The following is a 25305-nucleotide window of genomic DNA, read 5'->3' as shown; positions in this document are numbered from 1 at the left end:
AAACCCCGGGTTGATAAGTAAAGCTGGTAGCCCTGGGAGTTGCAACATTGTTGCTACAATACCTAGGCTCATCAAGGTCTGCTACCTTCAGTATAGGGACTGTGGTTAATAACTATTTCATGAGATTGAAACTGTGTTGACATTCGGTTGTCCAGTGGAAGGCTCTTCCCTTTTCCTGCAAGGAAGTGATAGGATAAGAAATTTTGGAGAACCTCTTTATAAATCATTGGTAATATCCTGCTAAAACCATGAAGGATCTAATTTCTGCCATAGTTTTGGGTGCAAAGCATTCCATGATGATTCTAATCTTCTCAGGGTCTACAACTATACCCTCTGAGGAGATAATATGTCCTAGATAATGGATCTAGTATTTAGCGTAGAGATGATTTTCCCGTAAAACTTGCAATACTATACAAAGGTGTTCTTTATGTTCCTCCAAATTCTTGGAGTAGATCATAATATCATCAATAAATATCAAAACAAATTTGTCTAGATAAGGATGAAAGATACCATTCATCAGACTCATAAAAGTTGTTGGAGCATTGGTGAGTCTGAATGGTAGCACAATGAATTCATAGTGCCCATAACATGTTCTAAATGTTGTTTTGCAAATATCTTCTTCCCTTATTCTAATCTGATGGTAACTAGATCGCAAGTAAATCTTAGAAAATATGGTGGCCCCTTTAACTTGATCAAATAGATCATCTATCCTTGGTAGATGATATTTATTCTTGATAGTTAACTTATTAAGTTGTCGGTAATCAATGCACAGCCGTAACGTGTCATCCTTCTTTTTAACAAAAAGTACTGGAGCCCCCCAAGGTGACACACTTGGGCATATGTAGCCTTTATCCAACAACTCTTGTAGTTTCATCTTAAGTTCAGTTAACTCAAGTATACTCATTCGGTAAGGGGCTTTCAACACTAGGGTGACCCCTAAAATTAACTCTATGGTGAAGTCAATATCCCTTTTAGGTGGTAATCCCAGAATCTCTTTAGGAAACACATCAACAAATTCCTGAATAACATGTATACTTTCTAGGGCAATTATCTTTTCCCTGGAATTGGTATAGCCTACTTGAATGGCATATACTTGACAACCCTTCCGAACACACTTACTTAACTAATTAGTAGTGATTGGTCGTAACTTAATGGATCTTTTAATTCCCTGAATTTCTTGTCTAACACCCCCTTCCAAGAGGTAACTAATAGTCTTTTCCTTGCAATTTACTACTGACCAATGCTTCTCTAACTAATCCATCCCAATGAGTATGTCATATGATCCTAAAGGCAACATATTCAAGTTTATTGTCACTTGTTATCCTGCTATCACTAATGGATAGTTTTCTACTCTTGCTGTCACCCTGCGCTTAGCTCCAGTGGCCAACTGTACTAACCAGTGGTTTTAAATTTAGCAGAGGATAAGTGACACATTTCAACTATTTTTGGGCTAACATAACTCAAACTCGCACTTGGATCTATCAAAATGGATACATGATGATTAGCTATTTTACCTTCGAATTCAACCATGGTAGGTTGATACTCGACTTGGTTGTCCTCTAGGGTTGCATTTATTTGAGGAATACTTCTTTCCAAATCTCCAACCGTGGAAACTTCTTGGACATTTTCTACCTACTCCGTTCTGGCATGGTGTGGGCATCTTTTCTAGTAATGGGGTTCTCTGCAACCCCAAGACTGAAATGGTGGTTTCTACTGTTGGCTGGCCTCTCCTTTAATAGATGCTTTAGTCAACCAATTTTCATTGGGAAGTCTAGAATTCACTTGATTTTTACTTGGAAACCCACTCTGTTGCTTCCTTTGCATATTCCTAGAATTGACAACCTTTGCATTCTTAACATTCAGAAAATTTTTCTGTCCTTTCTTATTTGACCAACTTTTGTTGTTTTCTCCTTTCTGCTTCATCTGATGGTATCAAATTATGGCTTTTCATATGGCTTTAGCCATGGATTTTGGATCATAAAACTCTTTTCTTTATTTCATCAAAGATGGAAAACTTATAACAAAGCGTTGTACTTTATCTTTTTCCTTTCAAATATAAGGTATGTACCTTAATAGGGAGGTAAACTTAGTCACAAACTCATCCATAGATTGCTCCCCAACTTCAAATCATGAAACTTCCTTCGTTTTTTCATCATAAAATCACTTTGTTAAATACTTATCTTTGAAATGTTTTTGAAAATTATCCCAAGAAACTTCTTTTTCATCCATTCCCTGCACAGTTTTAATTTCTTCCCACCATAGGGTGGCTTTACCTTGCAATTGATAAATTGCCAGTCTGGCCTTTAAATTATCCTCATACTTGTAGATTTGAAAGTATTTATTCATATTTACCAACCAGGCCTCAACAGCCTCTTCCTTCTCCCCATTAAACATGGGAGGCTTAATATTTTTGAATTCTCCCTGTAATTTAGTCTTCTCCCTTTTGTTTCCCCTGCCACCTGAGACATTTTTTGAACCTTCTTCATTATCTATTCAATGTCGTTCCATTCTGATATGTTCCACTCTCTGTTGGTGTGCTTCATCTCTATTTTCATCCTCCGGCCTAGGAGTTGGATGCCTTTGGTTCTATTTATCGGAAAGAATCTTCAAAATTCTTTCTTTCTATAGCCTTAATATTTCATTGTCAGCTTTCAAATTTTCCATTTCAGTCTGAAGTCATTGAATTGTTTCTAGTAACATCACATATGTGTTACTATGAGTTCCCTCCTCTAACTGCACCCACATCTCTGGGTTGGATATCGTGAAAGGTGTAGATTTTGCTCCAATTGTCATTCTCCCTGATGGAGTAGATCTTGCCCCTCTTCACATGTTCTTCTCCCCTTTGTGCAACAAAATTGTTGTGTTATTCTGCATTGCCCATTCAGGTCACAGGGCTGAAACCAATAGGCACTTATACCACTTGTAACAAGTAGTCATCTCCATTTACCATCCACATAAAGAATTACCAACTTACAAAATAATTTTTTGTTTATACAATAATAATTCTCAGCAAATTGTTTATTTTCCAACATTCTAGATCAAACTACAGTTGATTACTTTTTAAAAGGTTTCAAACCTTAGCACATAGAAAGTCATGGTGCTTTGGTTGGAATATCTATTAGTTGTCCTTTAATGTTCACACCTATATATATATGTTGGAAAATGCCCCAACGACACACATTGACTTACCTCATCAAACATTATGGTTATATCAATTTTAGGACATGGTCGAACATTCTCAAATTAAATTTTAGGGTTTATGTGCCTCCATCTGGACCGTAGTTGGGAAAAGGTAAATATGATGGTGGAGGTTGCTCCTGAATGGTTGAGAAAACCACCTGGATCCACTGCTTCGCCCGTCATTCTCCATTCTCATTGGGGTTCGCTTGGCGCTCTACAACACATCCCAACTAGGGTTTGGCTACATCACACTATTTTCCTTCTACAAGTAACAACTTTTCTGGATTTTGATAACGAAGTTTAGACATTACACCGAATTGTTCAACAACAGATTTTAACTTCTCATTTCTCCATGCGATGGTAGTTACAGGCACAACACCAAACATTTCGTGTCAGGTTGCTCACCGGGACTCCGGTTAACCTCTAGGCTCAGCTATTAACGACAGGGAATACTTATCGTAAATTATTAATTTGTTGTTGTAATTTGTTTTTGATAACATTTTCTTCTCCTCCTATAGGTTTCTATTTCGGTGAAAATTGTGGCCAATCACCCTTGACAGGTAACGACCTAAAACCATTTTATTGCGAGGGTTTTTCCAGGTCTGAAGCTAGGGTTTTTAGCTAACCTGAATTTTATTTTTTTGCGGGTGGGTAATCTTGAAACTGCTTGACATTTACTGCCAATAGTTTAACCGGGTGTCGTTCTAACTAACTCATTCTCCATTGAAACAGGTTCCTCTTAAAAGACACCGATATTTTAAATGGTTTTTCCTTCACCATTGACTTGTTTAATGTTTGCGGCTAGGGTCACCGTATCTTTTATGAGTCGGTCTTGTTACTGCAAGGGTTTACCCTTTAATACAAAATTATTTAGCAAGGGATCTACAGTTTACTAGCCGTAAAGATTTATTGAACATGAGTCTAAAGACTTGGACCTATTCTCTAAATATTAACATTGTTAAATGTGTTTAATCATGCTCAAGTTTTGTAATTTTATTTGAGCTTGTTTTTATGATCTTCTATCACAACAACACTATTGTAATTCTGACATTTCTGGTTATGGTTTCTACATTAGTAATATAAATTATTAGAAATTACGAATTCTCACATTTTAAATTGTATATTTCTATACTTCATGGAATTTTTACATTTCAATTGTTCTTACCTCTGAGTTGGATATGAATTATCTCCCTATGTTGCATGTATGGTAATCCCTCTCTACAAGTTATAACATACATATATATTTTCTTAAACATAAATGATTTGAAAGAATTTGTTCTATTTTATCTCTATCATGCAGGTCTATAACAGTTTTCTTTCCATGATTACTATCACTTTAGAGGTTCTTGAATGAGATTTATTGGGCTGTTTCCTCACTAGGGTTGTTTTCTTCCTATATTTGATTAGAGATAAGGGTTTTGGTCTATTCCTTCAGAATTATTTTCAAATGGAAAATATTCTAAGTATATCTATTTTATTTCCTATAATTGTACTAGTTACAAGTCTTTATGATAACCACATTGTACCATCTAAGTGTAAATCATCACAGAGCAGTTCTTCCATCTCATCACAGAGCAGTTCTTCCATCTGTTCATTAACAATTTAATACTGCACATCAATGAAGTAAAGTTTCAAAGGTATTTGCCATATCTTTTCCATGTTCACAAACTACCAGTTCAGAAACCTTTCCTTTCACACAATTACATAAAAATAAATAAGATAGTTCCAGTGTTTACTTGCATAATTCTAATTTGTTCAAGAAAACTAGTTCAGGAAAATCACTCCTTCCTACCAACGAGAACAACTATTACCAACTCCTTCCTACCAACGAGAACAACTATTACCAACGAGAACAACTATTACATCCAGTTCTCCCCCCGACCTCTCCCAATTTCTAGACAGTTGGTTTGACTAAGATCCTTCTTGGTCAGTTCAGTGGCATCAAGACTTCACTTAGCCCAACCAAAACTTGCAGTCTTCTATTCGACTTAGAGCCTTCCACTAGTTACAGACCAACTCAGGAATTCACTCAGATTCACTCTTTAGGTAGTGTCCTGCTTTCAAAATAGTGTTCATTTATCCAAAAAAAACCTCCAAAAGAAAAAGAACCCCCCTCTCCTCTTAGATTTTCTTTTAAATCTCCAAGAGGTAGGGAAAATAATTGTTCTTAAAGTTTCATTAGGTTCTTAACCAACCTAAAAGTTGCCAGATTCAAGGTAAAGTAATTAACAATAATTCAATTGTTTTTCATATTCAACTTGGGGTGTTACAAAATCTGTTTGAATTCTTCAATTCTAGAGCCTACAGATAAAGGTGCCCTTGTTGAAACTCTAACTTGTTATTTTGAATAGCTAACATGATGCATATTCTCTCTAATGATTTTCATTATTGTTTCTCAAGCATCTTCAATTTTAATTCTTCTTCTCTCATATGTATTTGTAGTAAACAATTGTACAATTAACCATTAGAGAATTTGTAAAATCAATAATTTTTTTAAACATCTACTAAAGATCCTGGAATTAAATTGTTTTATTTTACAAAATTTGATTGGACCTTTCTATTTCCTACCTTTCTACAAAGAGGAGTTTTTAAATATAGTTAATCACCATTAAAGCAAACAAACAAACACAAATTTATAATAAAAAAAATGGATAATTATTTTAGTCTAAACACTTTTACTCAATTAACATAATACATATTATAATTTTAGTCAAAAGAATTTCACAATTCAACATATTCTTTACTTCTTGCATTATGGAGTAAAGTTAGCTCTTGTTTTAGCTCCTGTGGCTAATTGACTTTTTATTATACATGCCACACATTAAAATTAATGTTTACACAATTTTCCTAACATGTAACAATTAAGATTTTTGGAATATATTGTACAAAGAATCAAGCTAGAGTAAATCCTAACTATATGTATTGGAAAAGCATTACCAACATGCATTGAGATCTCAACTCAATATAGACATGACAATACATCAATTGTAAAGTTAAATAAATATATTTATGTTCAGTCATGATACATTTAATTTAATCTTTGATTATTGTTTTTCAAAAATCATTGAATTGATCTTGAAAAGCTTGACTATGAATAATATCTTATACCACATTTGCAATCGCTATTTTCTATTTTTAGTATTTGTATTGTTAATTGTTTATAGCTTTACTCTTCTTATTATGAATGTTTTTCTTAGTGTAATTAATATTTTACAATTTTATTATTATTCTTTGTTTATGAAATGTTTTTCTTAGTGTAATTAATATTTTACAATTTTATTATTATTCTTTATTATGAGATGTTTTATGTTTTTTTTTAATAAATAAATATATTATTTCAACTAAACAAACTAAAGGCTACTACCCCATTTTTATTTATGTTAAAACAATAACATGTCATGATTCCTGTTTTTATAATTTTGCTATCTATTCTAAATAAATAATTAAAATATATAATGTGAAATAAAATAAGCTGTACATGAGGAGGAGTTGATAGGTATCACTGATTGATAATTTTGAAATGAAGGGAATAAAACTTTCATTCCGTTCATAATACACAGTAGACTGTACAGGAGCCGTCCATAATACACAATAGACTGTACATGACGACGAGAATAGAACCTTCTCCTTCATTTTTTTCCTCACGCGCCAGAAAGGCAGAAAATACAGTTGTTACTGAAGATATGATGCATAATGCTCCCTTCCTCCATGTTTAGCCCTCTGCTCTGCTTGTTCCACAAATGAATAGCATAAGTTTCCTTCTCCAACTGAATAATCTTCGTGTTTCTCCACTTTACATGTTCCTTGTCACTGGGACTCATAAAATAACTGGAAATGTGAAGCCAATCCACCGGATAAAATGCAATGGGTGGCATGATTTTGAAGTCATGGTGAGTCCGTTTGGCAAGACGGGTGACAACTCGACTGACGAGGTAAGGGCCGTTGTGCCCCCATCTGTTACCGTCGAACGTGAGCACAAACTCCTTTATGAACTTCAACAGCAGAGGATGCTCTTTATCGAACGCCAAAACTGCATTATTCAGCCGATTCCACTGCCCACTTTGGGTATCTGCGCTCTGCGCTCCGATGGCGTTTTTTAGGTCGGAGAAGCTTCTCAGAAGTATCATGTCCGTGTCGATGTAGACGCCGCCGTACTTGTAAAGAATGGCGAGGCGGAGGATGTTGGACAGATTCTGGGCGAACGGGACTTTCCCGGGATCGATATCACCGTTCTCAACCTTTCTCAGCCATTGCTCCGCCGGGGTATTCTTGAAGAGGTAGCGGAGATCGGGCGCCGCCGCCATGACACGAAACCCTCGGCTTCTAAAAGGTCGAAGAATCTCCTCTCCCGCCGCCGAGTCCATAGTGCGGGAGATGACGAGCAGGCAGCACGATGGATTCCACTTGAACACGCTCTCCATGGATACCTTCTCCCGATAGCCGAAGGATTCGAGCTCCGATATCCACGTGATGAAGAAGCGGAGCTTGCAGGGCTTGAAGAAGACGTCAACTTTGGCCGAGAATTGAGCCGAGACCGAATCCGAGTGAAGGATTTGGAAGCTTGGGAGGCTATCCCTGAACCACTTGATTCTCCCCTGCCGGTTCATGTGAAGCGGTGCGTGCTCTAAACTGGGGACATTCCTTACGGGTTTCGACACTGAGCTGCCATTGACAGATAGTTGAAGGTCATGTCGAATCTCTTCTCGGGAGGCGTTGGGTTCTATGTTTAGGGTTACAGAGGAGACATGATTGTGCATATAAAATTTGGGAATTGAGGTGAGAGAGGCATGGAAGGCTAGAAAGTATTGGAGAATGACAACCAGTGGCAGTAAAAGTAGCAGAGAAGAAGAAATTAGCTGGAAGTGGGATTTCAACATCTTCTTGCTCTTTCGTGTTCATGCACAGACTGCTATGGCCAATGCGAATTATATGACCATATTATGGCCATATCTGTTGTTTCCTCTTCCTGCTTCTTGCTGTTTACTCTGAAGGCAAAAGGCCAATCTGACTTATTCCATATTTTTGTTTCTTTCCCTCTCTTCGCACTAACAATCGTCAAACGATCACTGTGGACGACTTGGCCCTTTGAGCGTGCTGAGATCCATTCCAATCAGTCGTCATTTATCTCCCTGTCCCACCTAATATAATCTGAATTCGTCAAATTAAACTCTCTCAAAATCCCCCTCGTGTGCGATAAACGCCGGTCCCTGCTTATCGTGTCGTGGTGTGCAAGCATACTCAGTGAATAAGTTGATCACACAGCATTCATGGTTACCTCACGGATGATATTAGATCCATTGACTTCCTTTAAGTTGGCAATATGGTTACGTAGGCAAAATGTCTACGCATCGTTGATGTAGATTTATGCCCTTTAAAAATATCTCTATGTCGCCTTTATTGTAGATTTATGCCTTTTACAAACATCTCTATTTGGCCTTTTGTTTTCTTTAATGGTAGAACTTGTCATCATAGTGATATGGTGACGATAATCATCCTTGACTATGCTTTCAATTCACAAGTTAACTTTGAATATCCACACAACCTACCTTCTAGTTAGGGTTTTCAAAAACTAAGAGATTAATTAGAATTTTTTAATATTTTATTTTATTTTCCATGTTTGCAAATCATTATAAAAAATTAGTAATGTAATAAATATTTTGAAAATTAAATCAAATATAAATGTAAAGTAGTTAATTTAAGAAGAAATGATTTTTATTTTTAACTCATTTAGGATGGTATTGGTGGCAAACTCTTTCATCAATGGAATTTTGTGAATTGACTGACACCCAATTTCACAATAGAGTTCATGAGAATTAGTTTCCTAGCAATGCTCATTTTCTTCTTAACTCTACTCAATTATGCTACCCTCTCTTGAACCAAAAGTGAGACTTTTCATTAGAGTTGAAAGAAATTTTAGGAAACTTCTTGGAGTCCATGTTCTATAACTTCTTTTTATACATAAGATATCTAGTTATAGTCATACTTTAAATGGGAAAAATGCTTGCTACGATTGGATGGTAGGTAGTATTTCTTTTAATCTTGAGGTTGTAGGTTATAAACTATTTTTTGGTCTTTCCAATCTTCCTCCAAGACTATTTAGATATACTGCAACCCCAAACCTCATATCTATATAAAATAACTGACCAAAGTCTCAAGAATTTTTTTTAATCCCAATTCCAAACATATGTTGACTTTACAATTGCTTTCAAGCCAAAACTTTCCAACCTCCATTTATCCTTATTTAAATATTATAATTTCAATTGAGATTATGATAAATTCCCAAAATATTTGTGTGAAAGAACTTCCTCCCAAAAAAAACTATAATCATAAACAAAAATATCATAAATAATGTTTTTAAATTTAGATATCATGACCTTAAATTTATTAATATTTATAATCATATCCATCCCAAAAACATAAATTGTATACCCTAAAATTTATCAAACGTATAACTTATACAAACTTACAACTTTATTTTTATTTTTTTCCAAATTTTAATTAAAAATACTTAAAATATTTTTTTCCAATTTTTAATTAAATAAGCAATTTAGGTCGGCCATGTGGCGGCCTAATTGACGATTGAGTGGAATGAGGCCCTGATGGCTTGTATTGGGTAGAGTGGGCGGCTGGGAAGTCTCTGCCTTCGCTGTCGGTGCTGCTTCAAAATAAGCTCGATATGGAACTGTCTGCTCCAAACACGATCACCCAACATTATGCAGATTGTGAAATTAAATGTTCAAATCCCCAGTGCATATTTAAAAAAAAAAATTGAATGTAGCTAAAAACCACTTTCAATATTATATAAAAATTAATATAACTAAAACTCAACTCCTTGTTGTTTGATAACGGATGGCCATGACTTCATGACCTACCTGTTGCTACTTTCACTTTTATATTTATATATATATATATATATATATATATAAATTAAAATTTTTACTGATGGCCATGACTTCATGATCTACCTGTTGGTATTTTCACTTTTATATAAAAAATAATATATTTAAAAATTAAATTTTTTAATTTCATCTATGGTTTTAAGTAAAAATTTATGTTTTACAATTGACCCTCGATTTAGTAAATATATCCCTATTTAATCCTTAAAAAGCAACCCCAAACGTAAACTCACGAATATGCTCAGTTACGAGTGATCTTCGTGGAATTCGACAAACCATCAAAACATGGAAATGGTTAGAATCTTTACTCACATTGCAAATTTCAGTCTATAAAATTGTGTTTTTCAAATATTAAAAATTAATTTCTAATAAATAAACGCAGATGCTTATCCCGTGCTTTCAAGATGGCATCACCGTAATTATTTGTCATAATTTGAAAGCTTTTTTTTGGTATCACCGTAATTATTTATCATACTTTGAAAAGTTTTTTTTTTTTTTCTCAAAAATCATATGCATGATAGTAATGTATTTGGTATTTATTAATAAATATATATTTTTAAATAATAATAAAGAAGTTATATTTTGTAGATGTATCAAAATACATTGAATTCCAAAAAATATTTGATTAAACAAAACTGTAAAATCAGAACAAGTCTTTGATATATATTACATTATCATCATATATAGTGTCAATCATAAAGATGCAGAAATATAAATAAATATTAGAGTCTTTTATTAGCATATATAAATAAGCATATGACCATAGACAGATCACTTCTCGTGGACTCTTGTCCACTCCACCACAAAATTTAACCCTAATAGTGTCCATGACCTCCTAATAACAACGGATTGACTAACTAAACTAACCCTCTTAGATAATAATATATATCTTAATATAATATATTTTATTGAAAAAATAATATTACATTTTATTAAAATATAATAATAATAATATAATATTATTTTAATAAAGTTATATCTACATATAAAAAATTAATTTCCTAAAAGTGTGTTCTTTACTTTACTCTAAAAGTGGTTTTGATTGAAAGTGTGGTGTGGATTTCTTATGGTGACTTGTGAAAGCATCTCAATATCTTTCCTTATGACATTCAATTAGAATATTATAACAATAGTTTGTACTAGCATAGATTGTGTATAATAGTTCACAACTTTCATATGAACCATTATTGATAATTAAATACACAAAATTTTTGTTTTCTTTATGAGCAATTATAAAGGTGATTACAAAGATTATCATTTTTTACATCATTGTTGTTGCTTGATTTTTATTTGATTTTGATTATTAGTTGATATTTTTTTTAGTTGATGTAATTTCTTAAAGAGAATACACCTTTAAATTTTCATGCCTATAGTTATAGATCAAAATGGTATATTTACCAAACCACCCTTTGCCCACCGCGCGCCACCCCACCCAAAAGTAACAATTTAGGTGGTTATCTTGCCAAAATGAAACTTGAAATTTCTGGCCAAGAGTTCAAAGTTACAAAAGCTTCATCCTCTGCACCAATGGAAACTTTGTTTCCTGGAGATATAGTCAATGAATAATTCCACTCTAAAGAGCTTATTTTCCCGACTCTCCTAAATCACCTTCTTTGTTAAACTATCACTGTTTATCCAAGTAATACCCAAGCATATTCCTCTTCATATAATTTGATGTACTATGTAGGAGTTATGATCATGTGATATATGCTCAGAAGCTGAAACTATTTCCTATCACACTCAAGAATACTATTTTATGCTAGCTCATGGGTCTTGGCAAGTTCAACATCTACACTTGGAGTCAAATTAAGCATAAATTCCTAGAAAAGTACTATGATTACTACAATGATAAAGAAATAAGGGAGGAAGTCTTCAAGATGACACATAATGATAACAAAAATACTGAATATTATGTCGAAAGGATCAAATATAATCTTCGTAGATAAAGGCACGAAAACATGGCTCCTGAGACACTACATGTCTTGTTATTAAGAGGAATTCAAGATGATTGCATTAAAATCCTCAACTTGATGGGAGGAGGAGATGTCTCTCAACAACCCTATGATTCCATTAATGAACTATGTCAAAGATATTCTAGTGGCACTTCAAAAGCTAGTAGAGGATCTAGAGATGTGCTAACAAGAGTTGGAAAGGCTGCTAGAAGGGGGGTTACATAAAAAAGAAATGGGAATATGTTGGAAGATTTTAAAACTGATATCCTTAGTTCATTAAGATACCAATTAGATACGTTGCACATGAACAAGAGGAAAGGTGAAGTAGAATTGGCTTTAGCAATTTTCTCTCCAAAGTGTAGAAGGAAGCACCCTTTGAAGGAGTATCCATTGGAATATATTCAAACATGCATGATATGTAGTGAGGTCCATGCTACTAGCAAGTGTCCATGCCTACTAGGACTAAAGTGTTTCTACCAAGAATCTAAGAAGCCTGAACAAATATGTTTCATCTCTCAATATTTACTGTGGCAACCAAAGCCTCAAGGTATGGTCTACGGCCAATCTTAATATTCTAATTCATAATGGATTAAACCTTCTATATAATATCCTTCTCCTAGATGGTGCTTGATTTCCCAACCATGGATTGCTCCTCTACCTCTAAATCATGTTTGGAAACAAGGGTGGATAAATCCCTCTTTTGGAGGCCCTCAATAGGTCATAATACAACCATCCATGTAACTTCTGCTTTCTCCATAAATGCAACCATCTACATTAGTCCCTTCCCAACCAAAACTACATGCAAAACTCATTCCTTACCCTAATAATGATAAAGCATCCTAACCAACCTAGGTTGCTAGGATTTCAACTTATCCCAATTAGCCAAGTTATTGTATCTCTTCGCTAAACCACCATGACATTCACTTAATATCAGGGGAGAATTTAACCTAAGAACATCCTCCTATGCATAGTGAACATCTTAATGAGGAAGCTCCAATCAAAGAATCAAAATTGATTCAATCTTTAAATACCTCAAAAATAGACCTAGTCCACTAGGAACCATTGGTTCCTCCTTATTCAAAAATATTAGACCATGAAAAATCAATTACCCAGTGTGAGTTTGATATTTTAGGTGAGATTAAAAATGTGTCTCCACGTACTACTACTCCAAGAAATAAATAATGCGCCTATGTCTACTCAAAAGAGGTAATGGAATTGTGTCTAATGAAACCTTGTGGAAAAAGATAGTATCCTCAAATTGTTCATGCCATGGGAAAGCTATCAAACCTAATGATGGTGGGATTTCTCATGGTGAAATATTTAGACCCTCGGAGCTTGGTAGTCAATGTGCAAATGAACCATCCCTTATCCAAAACACATTGATTTACTTTGGGGTCGCCATCAATGTTATGCCTCATGAGATGATAGAAACCCTAGGACTTTCTAGTCTTAGGAAAATGCCTACAATGTTACAACTTGCTAATGAATCAACTATTAAAACAGAGGGAATTTTGAAAGATCTAGTGACCTTGGTATATTTGTGGAAATATCCAACTGAATTATTAGTTTGACAACCCACATCTTCGAAGGATATCCTTTAATATTAGGAAGGACATGGCTGATTATTCCAAATCCTTACATCAATTCCAAGTCGGGTATCATGACCATTCCCCATGAGAATTGACAATATATATAATTATGTCAAAAAAAATTCATATGGTTACTAATTTCAAGTAGAAAAAATAATTATAAAAACTTTTTTTATTTTTATTTTTTTAATGAGTAATAATTTTTTCCTCTATAAAACTTCAATTTTCTCCACCAATGAAATAACACAAAAGAAAAATTTTAATATATCAAAAAATTAAAGAACTAAATTTTAATATTTTATATCTACAAATAAATAAATATTTATTAATAAAACATTACTCATACAAAATTATTTTTATACTAATTTTTAATATTTTATATTTACAAATAAATAAATATTTATTAATAAAACATTACTCATACAAAATTACTTTTTTTAAACCATTATTGATAAAAATAAAAAAAATTATATAATATAATTTAAAAATAAGAAAACTTAATTTTTATATTAAAAAAGCATACTTCAAAAGTATAAATAATATAAAATTTTATTTATCATAATCATTATTTTTAATTATATATATATATATATATATATAAATTGATGTTGTAAACATCCATAATATTAGATATCATTTTTTGGGATATTCAATTGTGTTAATATAATACACTGCGAAAAACCCCATACTTAATCCATAATATTATTTAGTGAAAATGGAATTTAAGTTGATTGAATCTTATTCTTATCTTCCAACCACCACAAATACAACCCATATATATATAATCTATTTTTTATTATTATATTTTTAAAAGATATTTTTAATTAACCACATTATAATTTATAAAATTATATATATGAGTCATTGGTTTACTATAACATTTATTATTTTATAAATGATAAATTTATTATTAGGAAAACTATTAATTTGATTACTTGTTTATTTATATAATATTATTTTATAAGTGAAGAATTTATTATTACGAAAACTATTAATTTGATTACTAGTTTATTTTTAAACAATTAAAACCAATTTAGAGTCTTTAATTTACATTTTGCTATTAAAATATATATATATATATATATATATAAACTCTTTTTTTTTCTAAGTAATATTGTTCTATTAATATGATACAAAAAAGTAATTACAGAGAGGCATGGCCTCAATAGTACTGAGCATCATTCATCACAAAATAAACTTGTCTAGCCTTGACTGCCCCAACAAAGGGGAAACCAGTCCATGAAATAAAAAAGAACCCACACAGGGGTTATTAGTTTTGTCCACAAAAACAAAAAGACATTGCATAGACATAACCATAAAACACTTAACCGAAAATACCCAGTCATCGTGAGAAGCACCCACCTGGAAAAAAGGCGAGACTAGAGATCGTCCGGGGCCGGTTCTTCTTCGATCGGACACATGTATTTGTACCAATCATCTTTTTCGTCTGGCATGCCATTGCCTTGAGCTAGATGGACGCCCTCAGTGCTACCTTCACCCGCATGCACTCAAAAAGTGTTGCCCTGTCGGCTTTCCGAGGCCTGCATATCACCATGTTTGTTATCCGTAGCTGGTTGACTGCTAGCCAACGCTTTACCATGTAGGGTTGCTTTGTCTTCGTTGGGTTGCTGATTACCTGGGATGCGAATGCCCCTGTTGCTTGGTGCTGCCCTATTCTGCTCATCCTTGTGCTCAAGCGGAGGTGCCTACCATTTCTTCAGAGAAAGTAATAGTCACAGTGGCTGTGATTATAGGTCAGTTCAGGGTGCTGCGAAAACGGAATTGAGTGGTATGGGGAGCTGGATGTGGAGGAAGGGGAAAATTGGCTGTGTGAACTGCAACATCCCTCCGTCCTGTACCTTGGAGTCTGGCTCTTCCCCTTCCGCTTCGGGTGTTTGGGTAACAACCATAGAATGAGCTATGTGGATTGGGATTGTCAGCTGAAGAAGCAGGGGAGACAGAGTCAAGGTCGGGCGATGCCGGAGGGCAAATGATGCCGCCGTGAGTGCCTCCTCTCCTGCTTCGCATTCGATGTCGGATGCGAGCCATGGCAGGATTGAGAGCAAGGTTGGCAGCAGAGGGGTTGGTGGAATAACTGCGCAGAGAATGGACAGAGGAGGTCTGAGCCTGGGCTAAGTTGCAGAGTCTAGAATGAGAATAATGAAATCCATTGCCCAGGTCAATACAACTTAGCAGCCAGCATCGGCTACTTGTTACAGTGCGTGAGCAGGGCTCTGCGGCCTACGGAGGGCAAACACAATGGAGCAAGGGGGGAGGAATTGCATAATGATCTGCAGGTGCCATGGCTATGAGTGTTGTGGAGTTGTCTCGGCCTTCAGACTCATTTAATGGCGCCTGCAAGGTGCCTTGAATGCGTCTCAGGTTGGCATGGAGGACGACATAGGCAGCCCCGCCATCCAACCGTCTTATCAATTTAATTACCAAGATAATCACCCGCATCCAGGGGATATATTTAAACTTTTAATAATAATATTAAACTTTTATCTTTAAATAATTGAAGTAATAGATTCTTCTAGGTAACGTATGTATGGTGTGGTGTTTAGTACCTCATCTCCTGAACTATGAGCCGTGATCATGAATATATACATATATATTTTGCATCTGGATAAATTTAAACATAAGTGACTCACCACAATATCAATCCGACCATGTAAATACAGAAAGGAAAAACTAATTTAAATAACAAGTTTACTTTTTAAATAATTAATTGACTTTTAGAATTCTATTTTATAGATTTAAAAAACATAAACATCATAAACAGTGAAGCAAAAAGTATTGTATTTAATTTTAAATTTATTGTTTATAAAACGTTATAAGATTCTCTTAATTGGGTTCCGATTATTTTAAAAGTTTGCATTATTTATGCTTTCAAAATTATAATATATTTTTTTAAATATTAATCATTTTTTAAATATAATAATTTAATTAGAATAATTATTTTAAATTATTTCTTAAAATTATTAATATTTTTAAAAATATTAATATTATCAAATAAATATATAAGAAAATTATTAACATCATCCTCAAAACATAACATTATTAAATATATAATAAACTAAACTTATATTTGGATATATACACAAAAACATTTAAGACTAACTTATATTTGGATATATACACAAAAACATTTATAAAAAGGAATGGCGTGTTAGCAATTCCAGTCCATATGATAAGGGCGTGTTATCATTTCCAATTCATATGGACGTATGCTTCCAGCATTAAATATATAAAAATGGACCTGGATGTATATTTTTATGTTACAGTAAATATATATATTTTTCATCTCATTTCTCATTCACTTATTAAGTGAGGGAGAAGTTCGTTATAGGATTTAAGTCCAGATTGAAAAAATAACAATTCCTCCTCATCCTCTTAAATCCGGGCTGAAAAAATTACAAGCGGTTAGTATCCGATGTGATATTTTGTGCTTTTCCAACCAATTAGTATGCGATCTGACGAAAAGCCAAAGGGCCAGAGAGTCTGCAGCCACAGCGTGCAGAGCACTGTGTGAGTGATAAGATAGCCGAAAGTTTTGTCAATCGTTGTAGCCGAGTTCGTATGGTCTGCGCACAGCGTATATATATAAAATGTATGGTATTTAAAAAAAAAAAGGGATTTGTCGAAAGTTTTTAATTGGAAAGAGTTTAAGGTTTTGCAGATGTTTATTTGCGTGTAATTTTTTTCTGGTGTTTTGTACAGCATGATAGTGTTTTGGTGAAGATTTTTCTTTAGAGGGGTGTATGTTAAAAATTATGGTATTTTTTTAGGGATGATATTGAAGATAGTCTCATGCAATCAGGAAAAGCAGCTATTAGACAAAGGAAATACAACAATAATGGGTCGCAAAGCACCACTGAAAAAGTTAAGAAAAAGAATTACAATGAAGAGACATAGACCATTGCCATGTTTAGAGAAGTTCATGTCGAATCCGAGGAACTGAGAAGTCTAGCACAAGACAAAGAAGAAATAGAGGTTGATTGGTGTAGCTTTGATCTAATACCACCTCCTATGTTTATTGGTGAATGTTTTGAATTTTGGGTTATCAAGATGCAAACTTTTCTTCGAGCTAAAGTGTTAATTGAGTACTTCTCTAATAACCCATATGATGAAAGTATGCGATGCTTGAGTATTGGATGAGAAATGTTTATGCAAGGTAGAAACAACTACAACTTCCAAGGAAACATGGAAGATCTTGGAAGAAGAATTTGGTGCAAAGGGGAGTGACACACAACAACAAAATGTGTTAGAATTTGGTGAGTCAGCAACATATTTGAGAGTAGATGAGTAAGACTCTGAAAGGACAACAAAGCTTGGAGAATCCCACTCAAAAGTGGATGATGGTCATGAAAACTATGAAGAAGATGCAACAATGATTGCAGAGAAAGAAGTTGAAGCATCTCTGTGTGAAACAAAGCAAGAGCATATAAATTATCAAGGTCTTCATTGTAATGTGGATGGTGCAGATGATGGTGAATCCCACTGTGACGAAAAACATGTGGATGATGATAGCAAAGTGAGATGTGAATTGATGAATCCAGTTGCAGCTGATGGGTTTGGAATTATCAATCAGCACCTTCATGCTCGTATAAACTACCATTGGGTAGATGAACATTATGGTAATAATATTTGTGAAACACGGAACAATCATGGAAATATGGTAAGCACCATGTTTGATGAAGAATTGAAGGTTGAAGCTGCCACTATAGAAGCAGGTTATGAAGTAGTTGGAATTTCTCATGAAGTAGTGTGTGAACAAGCAACAATTGAGTTTGGCATAGATAAAGCTATCAATAGAGCAACAAGTGGTTTGGTGGGTCTAACAATTGGAATTATTGATGCTAAATTTGATGAAGAACCACTGGTGATGAGTGGTTGCACATGATGCAACTGAAAGAACATATTGATTCGTTGTTATTTGGTGAGAGAAGCCCACTTGTGTTTGGAATCCAAGCGAACGACAATATGTTTGCATTAGCAGAGGTTGGTAAAAAGATGGAAAATGAAAATTATGATGCAATTACAAAATAATAGAAGGTAGAGAAGGAAGAGGTAGAGTAGAAAGCTCTCACTAAAAAACATAATGATGATGTTTTTAACATTGATTTTGAGTGTGTAGGTAAACATGATATCAATCTAAATAAAAGATAATATGAAGAACATGATGCAAGGAAGGACATGGATGTTTCTAAAGACAAAGATGAATGCATTAAAACAAATTTTCAGCAATGGAGTCAAGAAGAGATAAGATTTTGCTATCAAGAAATATGGCAGAAAGAAAGACATGATTATGAAGCACAAGCAGTAGAGGGAAGAAGGAAGTTTGAAGATGAAGAGTTGTGGCAATAGTCCATAGTTGAATGAATCCTTGAAGAGGAAGTTGTAGAATACTGACTCAGATCAAATTCAAGACAAGCCAAAGAAACATTGCAACAAAAACAAGTAAAGAATTATGGAGCCTATGGCAAGAATGCACAACAGAGAATGAAGCAATTTCGAGGATATATAATTTAGAAGAAGAGAAAAAGAAAATGCAAAATTGTAAAAGTTTTGATCCATGAAAGCCTAGTTGAGACATAGACTAGTAGACATGTTTGAGTGATGATTTCAGTCAATTTCTATTCTAAGCCTATCAAGCATAGTTGAGTCATGTTTGAGTTATGATGAGTCATACAGTCGTAATTAATGGGGGGCGTTGGAAATTGTAATTACTCCTACATGCATGAGTTGGATAAATTTGGAGAGTCAGTTAACTGAATCAAGTCAAGCGAGTTTGAGGTAAGTCATCTTTTGGGAAAAGTTGAATTTAGAGTGTGTGTGCATGTGAAGTTATTTTGGGTGAGTTATTAGATGAAAAAGTTTAAATACCCCTCACCAGGTTCATTGTAATCATCACATTTTGGTTGATCAATTGAAGATTCACAACTCGTGTGATTGTGTGTGAATTTTGTGGTATTTTGTGCCTTTCCTTCTTTGCCTTTCCAACAAGTGTTGCATGGATAACACACAGGTGGCTTCTCTGAGGGACAAACAATCAACGAAGATGGACAATAATGACCAGCATCCAACCATGGTGGTGAGCTTCTGTGGTTTCTCCCTGTGATTCATTACTATCATCCAGTTATCATCATGTCATGGTGTCTTCTATCTGCACACATAGTATCTTCTTTATTGATTGACAGTTTGAAGAATTTTTCTTCAGGTGATCCCTCTGACTGGATGGGTGGATAGCCCGCGGGGGCTTCACTCAATGAACCTCTTACCTATCACATGCATGAGAACGTCTTATTGAAAATAAGAACATATTGATATATTGTTATTTTTTTCATTAACATTTTTTACACCCATTTATATTTTTTCATTAACTTTGAACTCCATTTTTTAGAACTGTTAATATAAAAACCCTTTACCCTTTATATATACCCCAATATATTATGCCATTTTTCCCTTAATAAATATCCCCCAATATGAACCCATGTGGTATAGTATTGCTCCCCAGTGAAGCCCCCATGGGATAGCCATTGAATATTGCAAGAACAGAAAGAGGAATAAGCAAATTTGATATGGAAAACCCTTATCGCAATGACCTACAATACATTGTGGTAAATATATTTTTTTCAACCATCCTCAAGTAGTAAAAATGCTAAGATATCTTAGTGTTTTAATTTGGGTTTGCTACCATTGATAAGTGTAAGACGCATTGCAATTCCTTGTAACCCTACAATATAATGTCATTATTGATACATTATATATTTTATACGATTTTTAACAAGAAAGGGTTTGATAAAATCTCACTAGTTCTCACCTATTGAATGATACAAATATTATGTGCAAATGCCGTTAAATTCAAAATATGAGATATGCATGATTTCATATTCATATATATTATATCCAAAATTATGTTCCTTCTTTGGTTTTTGGTTTGGGAAGGTTTACAAAAAAATTGATCACTTCTTTGGAGGAGGCAGTGTACAAATTTTGGGCTTCATTTTGTAAGCAACGTATGATGGTGACCGACATGTGTTAGGGTGAGTTCATTGAGATGTTTGCATTTTATTAAGTCTCAACTATCTACAATTTTTGTTTCTTCTGTTTTTTTTTGTTTTTGTCTCTAAGCACCTTGCACTAGAAGTCCTAGGTCCAAAAACTATCATATAATGGTGTCTATCACTAATCATGATTTTCTTTAGCATAAAATCATATAATACCCATTCTAGAAATCTTGATAGAGCAACTACACAAAATATATGTTTAGTCATTGCATTCAACATACAACTAAACCTTCAACAAGTTGTTTATGTGCGAAATGGAAAGGTAAATACAAATATTCTAACAACTAGAGAGGTATTATTGTTAATGCCATCTTGAATAGGTGTTTGTGTTTTGTACGTTAATAAATGTTTGTTGTATCAAACCTTCTTAACTAAATCCTCATTTATAGGGGTGCATCTGCCATCATATCGTATGACACAGACTCTTAGCCTGTACAATATGTTAAAGTGTCTAATGCGTGCATATAGACATCATCTGTATATGTTAAATTAGAAATGATGGTATTTCATTTTAAGATCTTCACTATTAATAACAAACTACAAACTTCTATCAGCTTGTGTATTTTAATTTATTTTTATTAGGGAAGAGCTTGGATTTGGGACAGAAGTTATGTTGAATTGAATGGATAAATGATGTGAAGATATGTGAATGTGTTAGAAAGGAGAAATATCTCCTAATGCGTGAGATTGTGAAATGTGACAAGATTGTGGGATGTTGTCACCTGGATTTTGGATTCTCCTTCTATTACTTTCAATAAGAATTCTCCCTAGGGTATTTTCAATAAAATGTTCCCACCCTCCATACTTTCTAACCCCTAGAAGCACCCCTCCCATGAGGTTTCAACTTGCTCACATTCTTAAACCTATATAAGCCAAGTAATATACAAAGCTTGATAAAATGGTATCATCTTAATGATATTGTTGTAGCGGCTACAACCTCCCTCCAAAATTTTGCCTTAGCTTCGTTTTGGATCCTCCTAACCAACCATCCTTAGCATCATGTCTTGCACTATCTAAAGTGCATAGGCTTCAGCTGAGTTTCAGTGGCTTGCCAGCCTATGCATGTCAAGTTGTTTGCCTCTCACCACAGGCTGTCATTCCATACTTAGGCAATTTTCTGGCTGAGATGCTCCCCTTGAAAATTGCACAATTCTGGAGGGGAACCATCTTTCCCTCTAGAAATTGTGCAATCCTACTAGGCTCTAGAAATGTGCAGTTCAGCCAAGCAGCCTTCCCGTGGAAAATTGCGCAGTCCAGCCCGACACTGGGCTTCAGCTCAGGAATTGCGCAGTTCTAACTGACAGCAAGGGATCCAGTCCAGAAATTGTGAAGTGCATGAGGGAGAGTTATTCTTTCTCAGCCTAGAAACTATGCCAATCTCATCCACAGGCTTGCAGACTGTTGCATGTGCTTTCAGGTTGACTGGTTCCCTCCAAGTCTGAGCAATCCTGATTTGCATGCATGGGCTTCTTTTCCTGAAAAGGATAAAAGAAAAAATGCAAAAATCATCCCTAGATTTTAGGGATCTATTTTTAGCAGTTGGAGGTTACATGTAAAGATCATTTTAGAAACCTCCCACCAAGTGTCACTTTTTCCTAGATTTGTGGCATGCGCATCATAACCTTGATCTTATCAAAACGCATTTCTCGGACACTGCAGAGATCATTCCTCACATTGATCTTGCATCTCTAACATCCCACATCACATCTAGGAGTCTTTGGCACATTCAACTCATCTTTTTTAAGAGTAGGTCTGCTTTACATGTCTTTTGTTGCATTTCTGTCGCTTTTTTCATTTCGCTTCGTGTAAGTGTTGCCTGCTTGGTTTCAATAAACGTTTGTTTTCGTTGTGACGCATGTTAGCTTATAGAAGCATTATTTTATTTTTTCATTGCATCTCACTATCGTCGCATGCATGACATTATTTCTGCAATGACGATCGTCATTGCGGCAACTCGCTTCACACACATGCTCACTTTCCTGTTTTCTGAATCTTTCACTCACTGTTTGCATGAATGATCATTCACTCTTGCTTACACTCAGTCTCGCCATGCATTCAAACCTTCTCCTTTTTCAGTCACCTATCAGCGGGTCTAGGCTACCTTTGCCCAAACCTTGCCTTGCCCAACCAGCAATGTGCATCCCTGAGAATGAAGGCTCTGCCTTCCTCCAAAAAAATTCACAAAATGGGCTAGCACTGACCCCCAGGCTTGCTCCACACAATTCTGGAAGGCAGTGCCCAACTGGCCCCAGAAACTATGCAATGCAGTTTGCTAGGTTTGCATTCCCTTGCTGACTGAAACTACGCATTGTGCAGTTCCATTCCTCAGTAAGCCATGATATACTATGAATTGCGCAATTCCAGTTGTCAGCTAGCATCCTGATAGCCCGGACTATGCCTTGCGAAGTTTTGGTTGTTAGTCTCCCAACCTCCTGGTGGAAATTGCACAATCTTCACAATCAGTCACACATGTATGTTGCAAGTCAGTCCTTAAGTTTGTTTTGGTTTTCAACTAAAAAATTGCTTTCCATGAGTGTTGCTACATCTCCAGGTATCACAGGTGTTCATCTGCCTCACAGCAGCACTAGTACAATGGCCTCCAGGAGAGAAAAGTCAAAGGACACCGTTGAGAGCGCAACTGGGGATGCAATTGAGCAAGTGTCTATGAGCTTGTCTATCTATGGAGACACCAAGTTGTTCATAGAAAAGGATATCAAGATGAAATGGAAGTGGCATCGCATCGAGAAACACCATCAGTAGAAGCAGAGGGTAGCAGACCTACATGCGACAAAGGAAAGAGGAAGGTTGTTGAGTGTAGAGGCGGATCAAAGCTACAAGTTCAGAGAAGATCCACTCGTGATGAACGAAACTTTGGAGATTGAGGCTATGAGGCAACAGGAGGATCGCGTAAAGGCAAAGAGAGAAACAGAGAATGGAGGAAATAGAGAAGAAGTTGCAGGAGTTGAAGCCGCAAGTCAGGGAAGAACAAAGTTGCATAGAGGAGAGAAGGAAGCACAACATGAACAAGTACAACAGGAGGTGAAACATGCATAGATTTATGAAATTGTGCCCATACAGGTTATAGGCCATCATAGCAGTTGGCACAAAGCAGATAGGGTGAGAAGTGTTGTCAATCACATGCACAGGTATTCAAGAGCATGGATGTCATTGTGCGCACGCATGACATCCCATCCATTGGCACACTCACTGAGGAAAAGACAAAGAACCAAGTCCGACTAGAGTTGGACATGTACTTCGACGAGTTGATGTGCATAGGCACCAACACAGACTTGGAGATCAACGCAGACACTATACATCAATATGTTGCTGGTTCGACTGCACTTAATACTATGATGTGCATGTTATTAGATGAGCTAGACAGAGGAGCCAAATCAGTGTACCTGGATGCAATGAAGGCAAGAGTTCACTTCTAGAAGGATGTCACCACAGAGTACATGAACACCATCACAGACTACCAAGCTTGGCATCGATTCGCCACCGTCAATCATCGCAAGGATGTCGAAGAGTTGGTCTTCCCATAGTTGTCCGAGTCTTAGTGATGTCTTGCATGGCTTACTAAAGCCTATTTTGTCTCACATGGGTACGTGTGCAGATTGTAATGTAACATATTGTAAAAGCGAAAAAAAAAGTGTCGATAGTAGAATGTCGCAGACATGTAGTAGTTGAAGAGTCATGAGGGTAGGTGAAGAGTCACAAAGGGGAATGTCAAGGGTCACCCCACCCTTTGCTATTTATAAAACCTCATAACTCATTGTAAATGATTTTGGGAACCAAGCTTCCTATAGGTGTATCTTAGATAAATCTTGGAGTGTATTGTAACGAGCCTTAGCTTCTCCACAATGTAGAGCTAGTATATCTCTTTGGAGGAGCAGGTGGTAGTGACTCTAACGTTCCATTGTCGGGATTAGTGGTTGGTCATAGTTGTATGTATGATTGGAGCTTTCACTTTCTTAATATAATAGAGCCAACACATTTCATGCATATGTTATTATTGTATTTCAACTATCTTGGTTAGTCTTATGATATATGTATTCGTTGTTTTTGCATGTATGTATGGATTTCTTTATATGTGTTTGTATGAATCTTATCGAGATGTGGTGTTGGTTTAACCATCACTTTGGATTGTTGGCTAACCTTCTTTCCATCTTGTGATGTATCTCTCTCGTGTGTTCCCTTTCAAGCTACGTGTTGTCATAGGTTTCTAAGGGGCACACTCATACCCCTGTTACGTGTGTTAGACCCATTCATGTACCTTCCCAGAATTTCTGCTCATGTCACGCCCTTGCTACCAAGAGGGACATCTTACTCACCTCTGCGTGCAACGCGGTCAAGGCGATACCGTACTACCCCACTGTTGGGACTCCTACACCAAATGGTCTGAGGTCTAGTTGGGACTTCTTATTGGGGAGATCCCCTAAGATGTTGGCGAGTCCAACATCGTCAACATTTTTGGTGCTAGAAGGAGAGCCATATGACAAGCTGAGTCCTCACAAGCCATTTTGAGTATCTACATACCTATCATGTCTAACTTCAGAGTCTCTCTTCAGGAGTGTATGTCTTATGGAAACGACTTTGAAATCTCGGAAGAGCTCTGAAA

General features: G+C 35.3%; 1 protein-coding gene across 1 annotated transcript; it reads right to left on the bottom strand.

Moving 5' to 3' along the window:
• Positions 1-6756: 6756 nt before the first annotated feature.
• On the bottom strand, positions 6757-8243 carry LOC149151154 (uncharacterized). The gene has a single exon (XM_089443700.1). It carries the CDS (start codon positions 8055-8057, stop codon positions 6822-6824), a length of 1236 nt encoding a protein of 411 aa, XP_089299826.1. The 5' UTR covers positions 8058-8243; the 3' UTR covers positions 6757-6821.
• Between the last annotated feature and the right edge of the window lie 17062 nt (positions 8244-25305).

Source organism: Pinus tabuliformis, chromosome 9, assembly GCF_031772625.1.
Source record: "Pinus tabuliformis cultivar Carrire ecotype Pingquan chromosome 9, CPIR1, whole genome shotgun sequence".
NCBI lineage: Eukaryota > Viridiplantae > Streptophyta > Pinopsida > Pinales > Pinaceae > Pinus > Pinus tabuliformis.
Note: the sequence above shows the minus strand (reverse complement) of the source record. Positions and strands in the feature narration are given on the sequence as shown.

Bases quoted from the DNA above. Each gene is read 5' to 3' on its own strand.
- LOC149151154 (XM_089443700.1), bottom strand. From the start codon at position 8,057: ATGTTGAAATCCCACTTCCAGCTAATTTCTTCTTCTCTGCTACTTTTA.